General features: G+C 39.1%; 1 protein-coding gene across 2 annotated transcripts in view; it reads right to left on the bottom strand.

Moving 5' to 3' along the window:
• DENND5B (DENN domain containing 5B) overlaps positions 1-12,879 on the bottom strand; it is a 188,782-nt gene that overhangs the window by 56,006 nt on the left and 119,897 nt on the right. For both annotated transcript variants that reach the window (XM_019544624.1, XM_019544623.1), the window contains 3 exons: positions 11,856-12,392; positions 10,016-10,247; positions 7,047-7,197 (listed from right to left, as the gene is read on the bottom strand). In XM_019544624.1, the coding sequence (XP_019400169.1) occupies positions 7,047-7,197; positions 10,016-10,247; positions 11,856-12,392 (920 nt within the window). The remainder of the gene's footprint in view (positions 1-7,046; positions 7,198-10,015; positions 10,248-11,855; positions 12,393-12,879) is intronic.

Raw genomic sequence — 12,879 nt, forward strand, 5'->3', positions numbered from 1 at the left:
TGGGAAATCACTTGCCCAGAAATCACTCTCTGCCACAGACAATCAGTGAGGCAAAACAATAAAAGGATTTATTATATAGAAGAAAAAAAAGCTATACGAGAAATTTGACTTCAGATAAAAAAAAAAAAACTCAACAACTACAGTTTCTTCTCCTCTCACCTGGCTACACCGCCCTAGCCCTCTTGAGAGCCAGTGTTTTAAGGATCAGTTTTTCTGCTGATTCTATCAGCCCTGATTGCTGGGGCCCCAGACTCCTCTACAGCTGGAAAAAATCCAAAGACTCTGGTCACTTTACAAACAGCCCTCACAATAACTCTAAGCTCCCTCCCCCACACCCATCAGAATTGTCAGTTCCTCAACAAGTCTCCAAATCCTTCAGAAACTTCACTGCCTGGGACACCCGGCGTTCCTCTGGCTGACGGGGCATTCTCCCCGGCGTTCCTCTGGCTGACGGGGCATTCTCTCAGATGGCTTTGCTATAGAGGAGTTATTTTCCCCATTACAGGCAGACAATGTCTTGGGTGCCCAACCCAATGATGTCTCTTGCCTATGTCTGGGGGTGGCAATTGTCCCAGCATAACACTAGCTTCCAACAAGACTACACATGCCATATTAATGAAATAAATAAATAAATAAATTCATGACCCCCACAGACCCCCAGATTATTGTGGAATTTGTGATACTCCAGTTCACCCCACATAATATGGCCAGCCACCAGCTATGCTGAAGATGGACAGCCCTGCTCTAACTCAAACTCTGGAAAATCATTCTCTTCCAATTTTTAAGCCCTATCATCATGCAAGCTTGTACCAGGTTCAGTCAAATACAGTAAAAGTGTGCATTTGGCAAGGCTTTACAATAGCCTGCAACACAACTATTCAGTTATGTACTGCTGGAACAGCAGTAAGAAACTCTGTCTATATACACTTGGATATATTAGTTCACATCTTAATGTACAGATTTAGTTTTGTATAAAAGTATAATTTTCTCCCTTTTGCAGGCAATCCTCAGCTCTGGCAGGGTCACAGGTGTGCATGTGGTCCCAGAGCAAACTGGGGATATTCCTGCCCAGTGTGTGGCTCTAAGTCAGAGTGCTAGCTGGACAAATAAAAAGTTTTGTGCCTATGAGAGATGAGGACAAAAAAAAATGGGAAATTGTGGAGACTTATAGACATCAGATACCACAGCACTGAGCTACTGAGATGGGAAGGTTGGAAATTGGGAGCGGAATAAAAAATAAATTATCTTAGAGGTATGAAAAGGAAAAAGTATGGGAAGCAATAACCATATTGTACTGCTGGTCAAAAAGGGAGTGGTGGATGTATCCCACTAATATAAGCCTCACAGATCATGTCTGGGGAGAAAAAAGAATGTGGCAAAGGAGGAGACTGCTAAGTATACATGGAGCTCAACCAACATTTGATCATACTGTTTGGCAGTTAGTGTTTTGATAACCGCAAACTGTAATTAGCATTCGTTTCTAGTTACGTTGCTCCCAGGATCATTTAATGGCACTGATCCCAACCTCACCCTACTGTTTCTTGCCAACTGAAAAAAAAAAAAAGGGGTTGCTTTTTCTTTCCCAGATGGCACTTTGGCTAGTTGCAGATTTTTGGGCAATAGTATGTTCTGAGATCACAAATATTTTCAAAGATGCCATCACACAAAATGAATACCTTGCTGTTAAAAATAATGAACAGAATTCTGGCTAATTTTCTACACTATGTTTTACCACTGTTTTTAGTCAGTATGTACCCACACAGCCAGCAAGTGTGGCACAAGCTTAAATTTACTAGCCAGTACAGAGAGGTTTTTGAATTAAGATAACTTTTAACTGAACTTTTTGCTGCTGTTACTATGCAGTTAGGAATCTGAATATAGAACGGTATTGTCCTTTTATATTTTTATCTCCTTGCAAATGCCTGGACCAACTTTGCAACAGCAAGTATTGGAAACAAAACAAAACAAAAACATATCAAGTCCTGATTAAAGTGGGGGGTTTTTTGGGGGAGGAGAGGAGGACAGAAAAGGAGGAGGGAGGGCCCCAAGGAGAGGAGTAAAAAACATCTTCAGTCAGCAAAGAATAACTGACAGCAGTAGGCTAATCAAGTATAATGTATGCAGCACAGAAAAGTAGAGCAGAGGATAGGATGAACCCATGTAAACTCAAGGACAGCTCAAGATCCATGCAGATGGGTGGTTTCTCAACCTTGTTACACTCTACACACCCCTCAGAAGATGCCAGCTCTTTTCACTCATTTTTTGATTACAGAAAAATTAGAGCAATTTTTCTATTGAAAAGAACTCAGAAAGACCACAAACAAGTTAGAACACTTTTAACGCTATGGATTCCTATTTGAAATCTTTAGGTTTATCTTGTGAACCATACTGGCACAACTAACAGTTCTAACTTGTAAGAAAGATCTCAAGGCACCCCAGACTGCCATGGCTCTAGCTGAAAGTCACAAATGTAGTATGTCAGGAAGGTTACATACTGCATTACCTGAAAATTTTCCAGTCAGTCAATCATCTTGTATTTAGGTATAAAATCTCTAAGGCCATGTAAAGACATTCAGTTTCTTCTGGGAGTCTCATTGGTCCCCCAGGAGGAACCATGAGTGTACGGAAGTCCACGATTTTTCTCCCAGAGCAAAAATGGCTACTCCAGGAGAAAAATAACCTGGGAACAAGGATTAAGTTTCCTGGGATGGTAAATATCCGTACACATTCTCTTTTAGAAGAAGTCACACCACAGTCCTGGAGCACCTCAGGATACTTTGCTCCGCCTCCTATCCCTCAAGAGCGTGTTGCTCACTGGACTCCGCTGCTTCTGCCAAACAGAGAACAGAACATGCTCCATATTGTGTTGCACGGAGACACAGACAGTCTGGGTCAGCAATCAGGATGGCAGCAGTGCATAGGGCAGCCCCCTCTCTGGGCAGACTGCAGAGGATCCTGAGATGTATGAGCACAGGGTCACCCTGGCCGCACAGCATCAGCACTGCAAGCTCTCTGCTCTTCATGGGATCAGCATTCAAATGTTTGTTCAAGCATCTCTGGATAAGTTTTTCTACCAGTAGAGGAAACCTGGGAGACTTCTCCCAAATTATATGAATATGTGTATGTAGCCTAGTTATACTTCCTGCATATATTTGGCCAAGCTACAATTTATGAGGGGAAAGGCAACAGAAAGACTAGTCCTTTTGTCTACAAGTTCAATTTACTATTTTTTTAATAACATTTCAAGATCCATGTTTGCCACGCTTTTTGTCACCACTTGGTGGTCAGTAAACATGGTTTCAGCTTAAGAAGTTCTGAAATGAAAATACTTTGCTATTTACAAGCTTTAGACCCGATACAAGCTTATTTAACACCCAAGGGGTAAAAATACTTTATAAAGGGAACTACTGATTTTTAGGAAGTATCTTTGAGAGGTTTAAATATACTGAGCAGGTTGAGAAGTTTTAAAAACTCTTACTATTGGCTTAGCTGGTCTCGGGTAACTGATGGTGCCACAAAGCAAACAGACAGCTTAATGCAACATTTCCAAAAACCTGAGGACATGTCAAGTGAGTAACCAATGCAAATCTCTGTCTGAGCTTGCAGAGAGGCTCCAATGATAGCTAGAATATGCACATCATCTTTTAGAAGTGCTCAGTCAGAAGCCAATCACGCTAGTTACTGTTCAAAGCACGTAAGCAAAAAACAGTAGTAACATCTAATGAAGATGTACTCTAGTACTTCCCAAACTGAGAGGACCAATAAGGACTAGCAAGGGCTGGAAGTGAGGAAAGATGCATGATGTGCAAGCCTTTAATATCACACTGTGGGGGTGGAGTGTGTACACACATGCACATGTATACTGGTTTCCTGAAGGCAGGTGGGGAGGGGTACCTACTTTCAAAGGATTGTGATACTGGCTTTTTGCTTTATGGGGAGGCCATGTCAGAAGAAGGCAAAATAAAGTATTAAGCCTGAATTATATTCACAGATTTTTAAGGCTTTAAGAGTTCACTGTGATAATCTGCTTTGACCTTCTGTATAGCAAAGGCCGTAGGACTTTCCTGTATTAATTCTTGCTTTAATCTAATAGCTGTGGATAAACTGCAGCATGTCCTTTAGAAAAACATCCAATCTGGAATTAAAAGTTTCCAGAGATGAGGAACCCATCACAACCCTTAGTATGTTGTCCCCATAGTCATAGGTCCCACTGTTTAAAAACTGGAACTTTATTTATAATCTAAACATATCTAATTTGAACATCTCATCACTAGTTCTTTTTACATCTTGCTATGCTAGACTGAGGATCCTTCTATTTCCTAGTTTTCAATTTAATTCCCCTCCCCACTGACCCTGTAGGTCAGCGGTAGGCTATCTCCAGGATGCATGCCAGAGTGCAGCATGTGAAGGCATTTTGTTTAGCACGTGTGCCTTGCGGTGGATGGTGGGCAAGTGGCTGAAGCTGTGCTGCCACAACAAGGATTGGGCCCCTGGCCCACCAACATCTTACAAGCTGAGGATGAGGATGTTTTTGGCACTTTGCCCAAAAACATTGCCAACCCCTGCTCTAGGTCAATCTGGCTCAATTGCTTTTAGTTTTGTGAAACTGGCTTTCTTAATGTGCTAAATGTTTGTCTATACTGATACAGATACATAGGTGCATGTACTAGTATGCATAGATCTATCTAGCAATTCCCTGCACCTCCTCTACGCACACTTCTTCTTTGTTAATACACACAAATACACAATGGTTTGGACATCATGCTTATTATATGCAAAGAGGTGAAAGTAGTTTGATTATGCTAAATAACTCCTCATTTTTAATTGGGTGATTTATTTTTTTTATCAGGCAATATTCTGCCTCTTCCTCTCTCCTTCTGAAAAAAAAAGAAGCCAAGTCTGACGCAGCATTTTGGAGTTCTGAAACTGTCATCTATATTTTAAAAAAATTCTGAGGATGTTGCAGTACTAGTGATTCCTGGTTTAAGCAGCTACTCCTCCTGTTCTCCAGTGTGGTTTGGTACAGAGTAGAGGCAGAAACAGGAACTCAACCCAGACATAGACCCAACTGGGCCACACTGCATCTTATTTGGATACCACAACAGTGAACATAGTTTGTTTAAAAAGGTGTACAGACTGATCTTCTAAAACAAGATGCTCCTTAGCTAACAGCTCTGCATCTCAAATATTAATTATTTCTATTGAAAGTCCAACATATTTTTTAAATTTAAAAGTTCCAAAAAAGATGGCCCCAAATTCAAGTTCATGCTAATGTCGTTTAGGTGGCATCCATTTTGAATCCTCAGTTGCTCAGAGAGTTGGTGACCAACTGAATTCTATTTAAAAAGAAAAAAACTGAAAAAAAAGTTACGTCTAAAATAGGTTCTTGGGAAATTGGTACATTTGATTTTTTTTTTTAGATAAAAACTGAACATTTTCAATGAAAATTTTTAAAAGAGATTTTTAAAAGTTACGGTGGCAAATTTTCCTCTTGCAATTAGCTCTTACTGACAGTTAAAAAGGCAAAGATTTTTGTGGGTAGAATCTTTTATTAGAACAGTGGTATAGTTGGGAGAGACAGATGAGTTTTCAGGTACCCCCCTGATGACTGAGACCAGAGGAAGGGTACAGTGGTACCTAAAAGCTTCTCTATGTCCCTCCCAACTATTGAGTTAGTCCAATAAAAGATATTGCCCACATACTTTTGTGCCAATTGAGTTACAACATCACCCCAACACTGTGATTAAATATTGATTCATTCTAGGTAGACTATAACTTGTTGTCCATTTAGGTATCCAACACAAACAGGAAACTGATGCATCTAAAGGGAGGCATCAGGAGGCCAAGACCAGTAAAGTCAACAACATTGTGACATAAATGCATTAACAAATCACCTCTGTGACAAAGTTTTTCTGCCTTTCAAGTAGAGAATCCTTTATCTAATGTCTTACAAAAGCAGCCAGCCACTATGGTGGAAATTCACAACAAAATCAAAGGCAATCGTGGTTCTTTTCTCTGAAACCTTAAGGGATCACACATTTTGAAGCAATTAAAAAGTTTTTCAAGCAGAAAAAATCAAATTTAAGTTACTCTGGAAGCTGTTGTGTGATATACAGCTACAGACTCATCAGGCTACCATATACCCACATTCATGGGTCTTTATCTATGATTTCAGTGCTTTGACTTCACCCATCAAGTAGGATCAGGGGTCAGCAACCCCTGTCACACGTGCTGAGCATGGCACTGAAATTATTCTTAAATTCACAAATCATATTACACATGTATATTTAACAATATATTTCAACTACCAAGCCTTCTGGATTTTACAATATATTGTTACCAGTGGCAGCATTCTTATTATTACAAAACAAAAACAAAAGTTTTCCTACCAAAACAAATTACACAGCAGAAAAAAAGCAAAGCAAACTCCAGGACTTGATGCAGATTCAAGTAAATGGCCCAACCATGGGCAAACATGCTTCGCAGTCTCCTCAGGTTATTCTCTATCAGTTTAGGAGGTGAAACAAAACAAGTATAGGTTTTTTTGCTGAATGAGTGTCCATAACAAGCAGTATAGGAAGGATATGATTAATGCTGTTCTGAAGGATGATACCAAATTTTCAAAATGAGTTGGATCCATGTTAGAATATCATTTAAGAATCTGAAGTGTTGTTTGAAAATTGAAAGGATTGCATGACCTTAGCTCTGTCTAGGGGAGGAAGTGACACCTCAGAGCAAGAACAAAGCAAAAAAATAAAGATAGAGAGAGCATGAGGTGAAACAATAAGTACATGACTGAACCAAACAAAATGGCCATGGTGGAGCTGGTGTAAAAACTAGAATTAGGCAGAGATTAAAAAGATGCTATAAAAATATTTTACTTGCAAACTCCGAAGTTATTTCCCAGACAGAAAGAATGGAGAATACCTGCCCCTATTTCACTAAACTGGACAAAAATACCTAGGATCTCTGACTTCTGTCCATGGGAGTGGATCTATCATAGTAGAAACCTGTTTGGAAGTCTACAAAATAAAGAGGGTGCTTACTTGTTATTTGTTGGTCCTGTTGCCAGCACATCTGACTGCAGCTTTGGGAAGAACCCCTGTTCATATCTGCCCTGACCAATCTTCATGTCAAGTAAGTGGGGGTGGATAGCAGTGTGATCAATCTTCATTAGTCGCTGTTCAATGGACTGTGCTGCAAATTATATTCATAAATGAATAATCAATTCAGTGGGCTAAAATAAGCATCTCTACAAAGGAAGGTTTAACTATGCTGCAATTTATCTACTGAATTACCTGACCATGTTAGAAAGTTACTGTACGCTTAAATAGTGATGCAGAAAAACTGTCCTACATCTTGAGGAAGCATATTTCCCTTCACTAAAGAAACATTTTCATTTTCCTAGCTCCATGTACCCATTGTCAGTCTTTCCCAGATGAATGAACAGGACTACTCAAAGCAAAAGGAGTTGATATAGAAAGTGATGAAAGGAACACATTCTCATAGAGTTACAGCATCCTTTGCTTGCAGTACTCTTAAGTTATGTCAGTTGAGGAAAATTACATCTCAAAGCCTGGCATCAAAACAACATTTTGAAACTGAAATACAGAGTCATGCAATACTGCATTATTCAGCTAACTGGCTTCTTTACAAAGCAGAGAATGCAGTTTATTTATATAGTGTTTGGAACCTAAAAGAAATATTTCACTTTTAAGAGGGAGAAGGCATGATCCAGCAAGATCAAAAGAATAGCCTTGAAAATCTTCATTTATGCAAACAAAGAAATATTTGTGCTCCATTATTCCGTATTCACATCATACTTGAGCATCTGTTAGTACTGGGGCAGGTCAGTTAAAACGTCTTTCGTAAGAACTAGGAAACCAGCAGTGATGAATATTAAACAAGCAGACATTTAGTGCAGACTATTAGTAACAACTCATTTTTGAAGGATAACCATATCTTTGGGTTTTGGGGGTTTTTGTTTTTTTTTTTGTTTAGAAAAGGAGCAGTTTAACTTGAATCAATGGCTCAATTTTTGTGGTCTGTGTCACTAAAACTTAGAATACAAAGGCCAGCTCAGATATCCACATATAGCAGCGCTTGGTGTGTCTTTGACTCCCCATTTATTTTCTTAGGCAGACAAAGCCCAGAGGCCAGTGGAATCCTGGAAAAGTCTTGGGATTAAAGTCATCCTCCTAAAAATTAGATTGCTACTAATGACTGGTTCTGAAGGGAGCCTTAAACTGCTGAGCTAGCCAAAGGTTGAGGACCATAAAAAGAAGAAAAAATTGAGAGCTATTAGGGTCAGAGAGGGAACACATTAGAATACAGAGAGCAAAATCCTGGCTCCACTGAAGTCCATGTGAGAGATTTCATCTCAAGTCTCTATCACAAGACAGAAAGCTCCCAACCGGTGATTCAGAATAAAGAGTGGAGAAATCTATTTTCCCAGCACTACTGCAATTAAATTTTACAGCCCATATCCAGGGACAAATAGCTTTTTAGCTTTAATGCTTCCAATGGTGAATAAATATTGGAATGGAAAAGCCAAATCCATTATATATTTTGTTAAGACCAGAACCCATAGCCCTTTTCCTTTTTACAGTCCCGTGAAGACCAGGATACTGGTATGGAGGTCTTTTGGACATTTTGTTATCAGAAACCATTTTTACTAGGGAATTTCACATTATACTGTAATTAAAAGAAAATAAAACTAAGTACAGTATGTTGTAAGAATGGAAGATTAAATATCTGCTCCGAGAACCCCAGAGAACGTTTGGTTAGATAAACAAAGTGACTGGTGTTGGGCTTAATATTGTGTAACTGATAAACATGAAGGAATTACTATCAACTTGCTGCATGTCACGAGACAGAATATGAGGTTCCGGTGCCACAATATCAACTGAGATTAGCCGTTGAATAGACAGGCGACCTGAAAATTAGAACTATTTTTAATAATAATGATAATGATGATGATAATAATAATAATAATAATAATAATAAAAAAAATGCATAGCACCCTTTTTCTGAAAAGCAGAAGTAGGCTAGGGTTTCAAGTAATTGAACAATTGAAACAAATCTTTGAATATATATAAAAATACATCTAGCCAAATCATTTTTGGTATATCTTAATTCAGGGATTCATTCCTTCTGTAATATGGTAAAATTTATATGTAAATCTGTTTGCATGGCAAAAACACCATCCGTTACTTTGAAAATACACCCTGAGAATATAAACACCTAACTTTCAGTGCACTGTGAAACAGCATATAAATATTTCCATCACTGGACCAGTAAGGCTAGGTACAGACATTCAAAAAGCCTGAGACAGAATGGATTTAAGTTACATGGTTTTCTGTAAGCAGAGTAGTTCAGATGGGTAGTGAACAGAACACACCTTAAGTCTTAGGTGAGTGTGGAGGAGGGGGACAAAGCTTAACACCGAGTTCCTCCATTTTTAAACCAGTCTGTGTGTGCCAAACTTCTGTTCTGTCATGGGTATAGACCAGTTTCTGATCACTTATAGTCTGTACCTGACCTAAAGGTTCCATTCATAGCTATATCTGATGACATCTCCCCAGTCAGTTGTTGTCTCTTCGTCCCACACAAAAACAGAGAGTATCATAACCTGGCTTCTTCCAACTAAGAGGGAAGAATTCTGTCAGTGACCTAGGCAGAAGAACGCAGCCTCTTTACCCAGTGGTGCTCTGATAAATCACTGCATTTTAGCACAGAGCAGCACTGGCAGCCATTGTTTCAATCCAGAAAGAGACTCATTCTCAAAATATTAGAAAGTGAGGAGTGCTTGGGAGTGTGAAGGAGAGGCATTCACTGTCCCTACATCTTTAGTGTTACAAAAAAAGTAAGTGGGTAAAATTATGCCATTAAGTACTTAACATACAATGCTTATAGTTCAACAGGTTCAACAACTGATTGCATGTCAAGTGGGAGACTAAGATATTACATAGTTGAATTTTATTTATAAGTTGAGCACTGATAGAGCTTAACATACCTGCTTCTTTTAAAGTGCTGCATTTCTGATAATTTGATGTCCGCAGTGCAGGAGCTCTTACATTATATAGCCTTATCTTCTCAATTCGAGAGTCAAACACCCGCAGAAAGGAGTCCTTCTCTTCCCACTGAGACATAATTTTATTATCAATGAAGGTTGCAAACATCTGGGTTTCAATGAAGTGTGAGAGGAATGGGAGGTAAGGCTCAGGTTGGTCCGACAAAAAAGAAGCCTGTAATAAGATATGGTCAATTAGTATCATATACTTATTTTGTCCTAATAATTACACAAACACATTGTATATGCTACAGAACAGACTAAGAAATGAATTTTGGCCCATGTCTGGACATTCTCAGATGGAAAAATCATTGTCTGCTACAAAGATTGTCCCATGGACTCTGTTCTCTCCCATCAGGATTGTGAGAAGACTGTCCCCTCATTCATGACACCTTTGTGCAACTAAACTAACTGCTTACATTCAAAAGTAATATTAGGAATTTTAATGAAATTTGGTAGCTGCAAACCAGAAAAGGCAGCACCATATGATGCCTCATTACTCACAGACCAGAAGTAAGTGTACAGCTGGGGAACCTCTGCTTTACCTGTCTTCTTGTCAGTACTAAATGGTTAAAAAATAAAAACCACACAAACAAAAAGTATGCACAACTGGAGAACATCCAAATCCACTGGGTGAGGAAACTTATTTGATATATGGGCAAAATTAAGTGACGTTCCAATGTATTTCTAATATTGGAAGAAAGGCAGCACACATAGGTTGATTCATCATAAAACTCCCATTAAAATTGAATTGTATGACCACCCCGATCCAACTTTGAAAATCTGAACCCAAAGTCAATATTACTGTACAGACACTGAGGAAATTACTCCAGTAAAAACAAGCGCTATTCCCAAGTAGAAGATAAATACTTAAGAAAAAGTACAAGTGTGTGCACGCACACATATAGAGGAAGAGTGTTTCCACTTGATGTCAAAACTAGCCCACAAAAACAGCTTTGATTTGTTCCTTGATGTTGATTCTCCTAGGTGTTGTGCTTAGCACAGGGTTTGGATATTTAAAATACCACTGATCCTATAAGAACATAAAATCTCATTTTAAGACGACACAAAGAAATGAAGTTGTGAAGTTTTATCAATCTTTGCATTTCTTTCACTAATGCATTAAAGTTTATTTCCCACCTCCCATCCCAGCCTACATTTAATTCTTCATCCAACTAAAACAAATTAATAATGCTGCATTTGACAAAACTCTTTTCATTGTCTGATGCTACAGTGAAAAAAACGAAGTTTCACTGTATGACCAAGGACAAAACAAATAAAGGAAAGAGACAGTGTGAATGATAGAGTGAGTATGAGGCAGAGGCCAAGAGCAAGGCCAAGAGCAAGAGCCAGGCAGAGACCGAGACTCCCTCCCCCACCCCCTGATGAATAGCAAATGAGAAGTTGCTAAAAAATTAAGTTCCTATATCTGGATTTATATTTCAAATCTTTATGAGCACCTATTTCCTCAGCATAAGAATCCTTTCCTATTGCTACAATATGACCAAAATAATAGCTAGTTCTTCATCACTGTTTACTATCGTATTTACACCTACAGGCCAGATTCTTAGCTGGTGGCAGTCAGCACACAGCTCTACCTCAAGGACTTCAACGCAGCTTTGTCAGTTTATGCTGGCTGAAGATCTGGCCCTGGATATCAAAACAGACACAACCAGTGGCCAGATGGATGAGGAAAGGGGAATAAAAATCTATATTTATTCAACCTGTTTCCCCAAATCAGCATTTTTTCAGCCCAAAACACAAATATCTGTCAATATTATACTTTGTCAAAGTTCTGCATTTGTTCCCTGTTCGTCAGCCACGATTCCATGTCTGGTGCTGCTTGAATGACAAAGGCCTCGTAGTCCGCAAACATCTGTGTGAAGTGGTTGGCAAAGACCTCACGAATCTGCACATTTAGTTTGTAGTCGCTCAGTTCCACCTCTTCACACTGCAGTTTCACATCCCTTTCCCTTTCTGCCACAGGAGCCATGATAGTCATTTTTTCCACTGTCACGCCTGTCCTCTTTGCTAGTGCTTGCAGACGGGCGATAGTTTCATTGCCTTTTAGTAGCTCATACATGTTGATGGCATTGCTGGGTATGTTCCCATTCTTTTTGTCATTGACCAAGTCATTAAGGACGAGGTTCTTGAGTTTGGTGACACTCTCACTACAGTGCAGGTTTCCCTCGGGAGGGATTCCAAACTGAAGGAGGACTTCAGAGATTTCCTGAATAAACTCCAATTTGTTGGGAAATTGGGGAAATTCCTCTGGCAGTTCTATGAAGTGGTTGTCAATATCCACGAAGCACAAATTTGCCTGAAATACAAAAAAAAAAAAATCAAATCAAAATGTCTTTGAAAACAGGAAGTTGGTGTCAAACATGTTTCTCAACCTTAGAAAATCATTCCAAGATCTTAACTTGTCTTCTAACACACCTATGCAAATAAACATGCAGATTAAGAGCCCTTGCATAAAATGGTCAGGCACATCACATTTTGAGACTGGACATTTCTTTATTTTGTTACCCCTCCATACATACTCCCCAAAACATAAGCTTGATGAATCAATCCCAACAGTTTCAACTGGCTACATCCACTTCTTTCTATATTTATTAAGTTTTAAATCTGTGTAAAAACAATTGACCATATAGGAAAGCAAGAAGTCATGAGCAGATATTAATGTTAGTTTGAGTATACAAGAGTCTACTCTTTCATAGATTTCATAGACATTAGGGCTGGAAGGGACCTCGGGAGATCATCGAGTCCAGCCCCCTGCCCAAAGGCCAGGAAGTCAGCTGGGGTCA

Source organism: Crocodylus porosus, unplaced genomic scaffold, assembly GCF_001723895.1.
Source record: "Crocodylus porosus isolate Cpor-Errol unplaced genomic scaffold, CroPor_comp1, whole genome shotgun sequence".
NCBI lineage: Eukaryota > Metazoa > Chordata > Crocodylia > Crocodylidae > Crocodylus > Crocodylus porosus.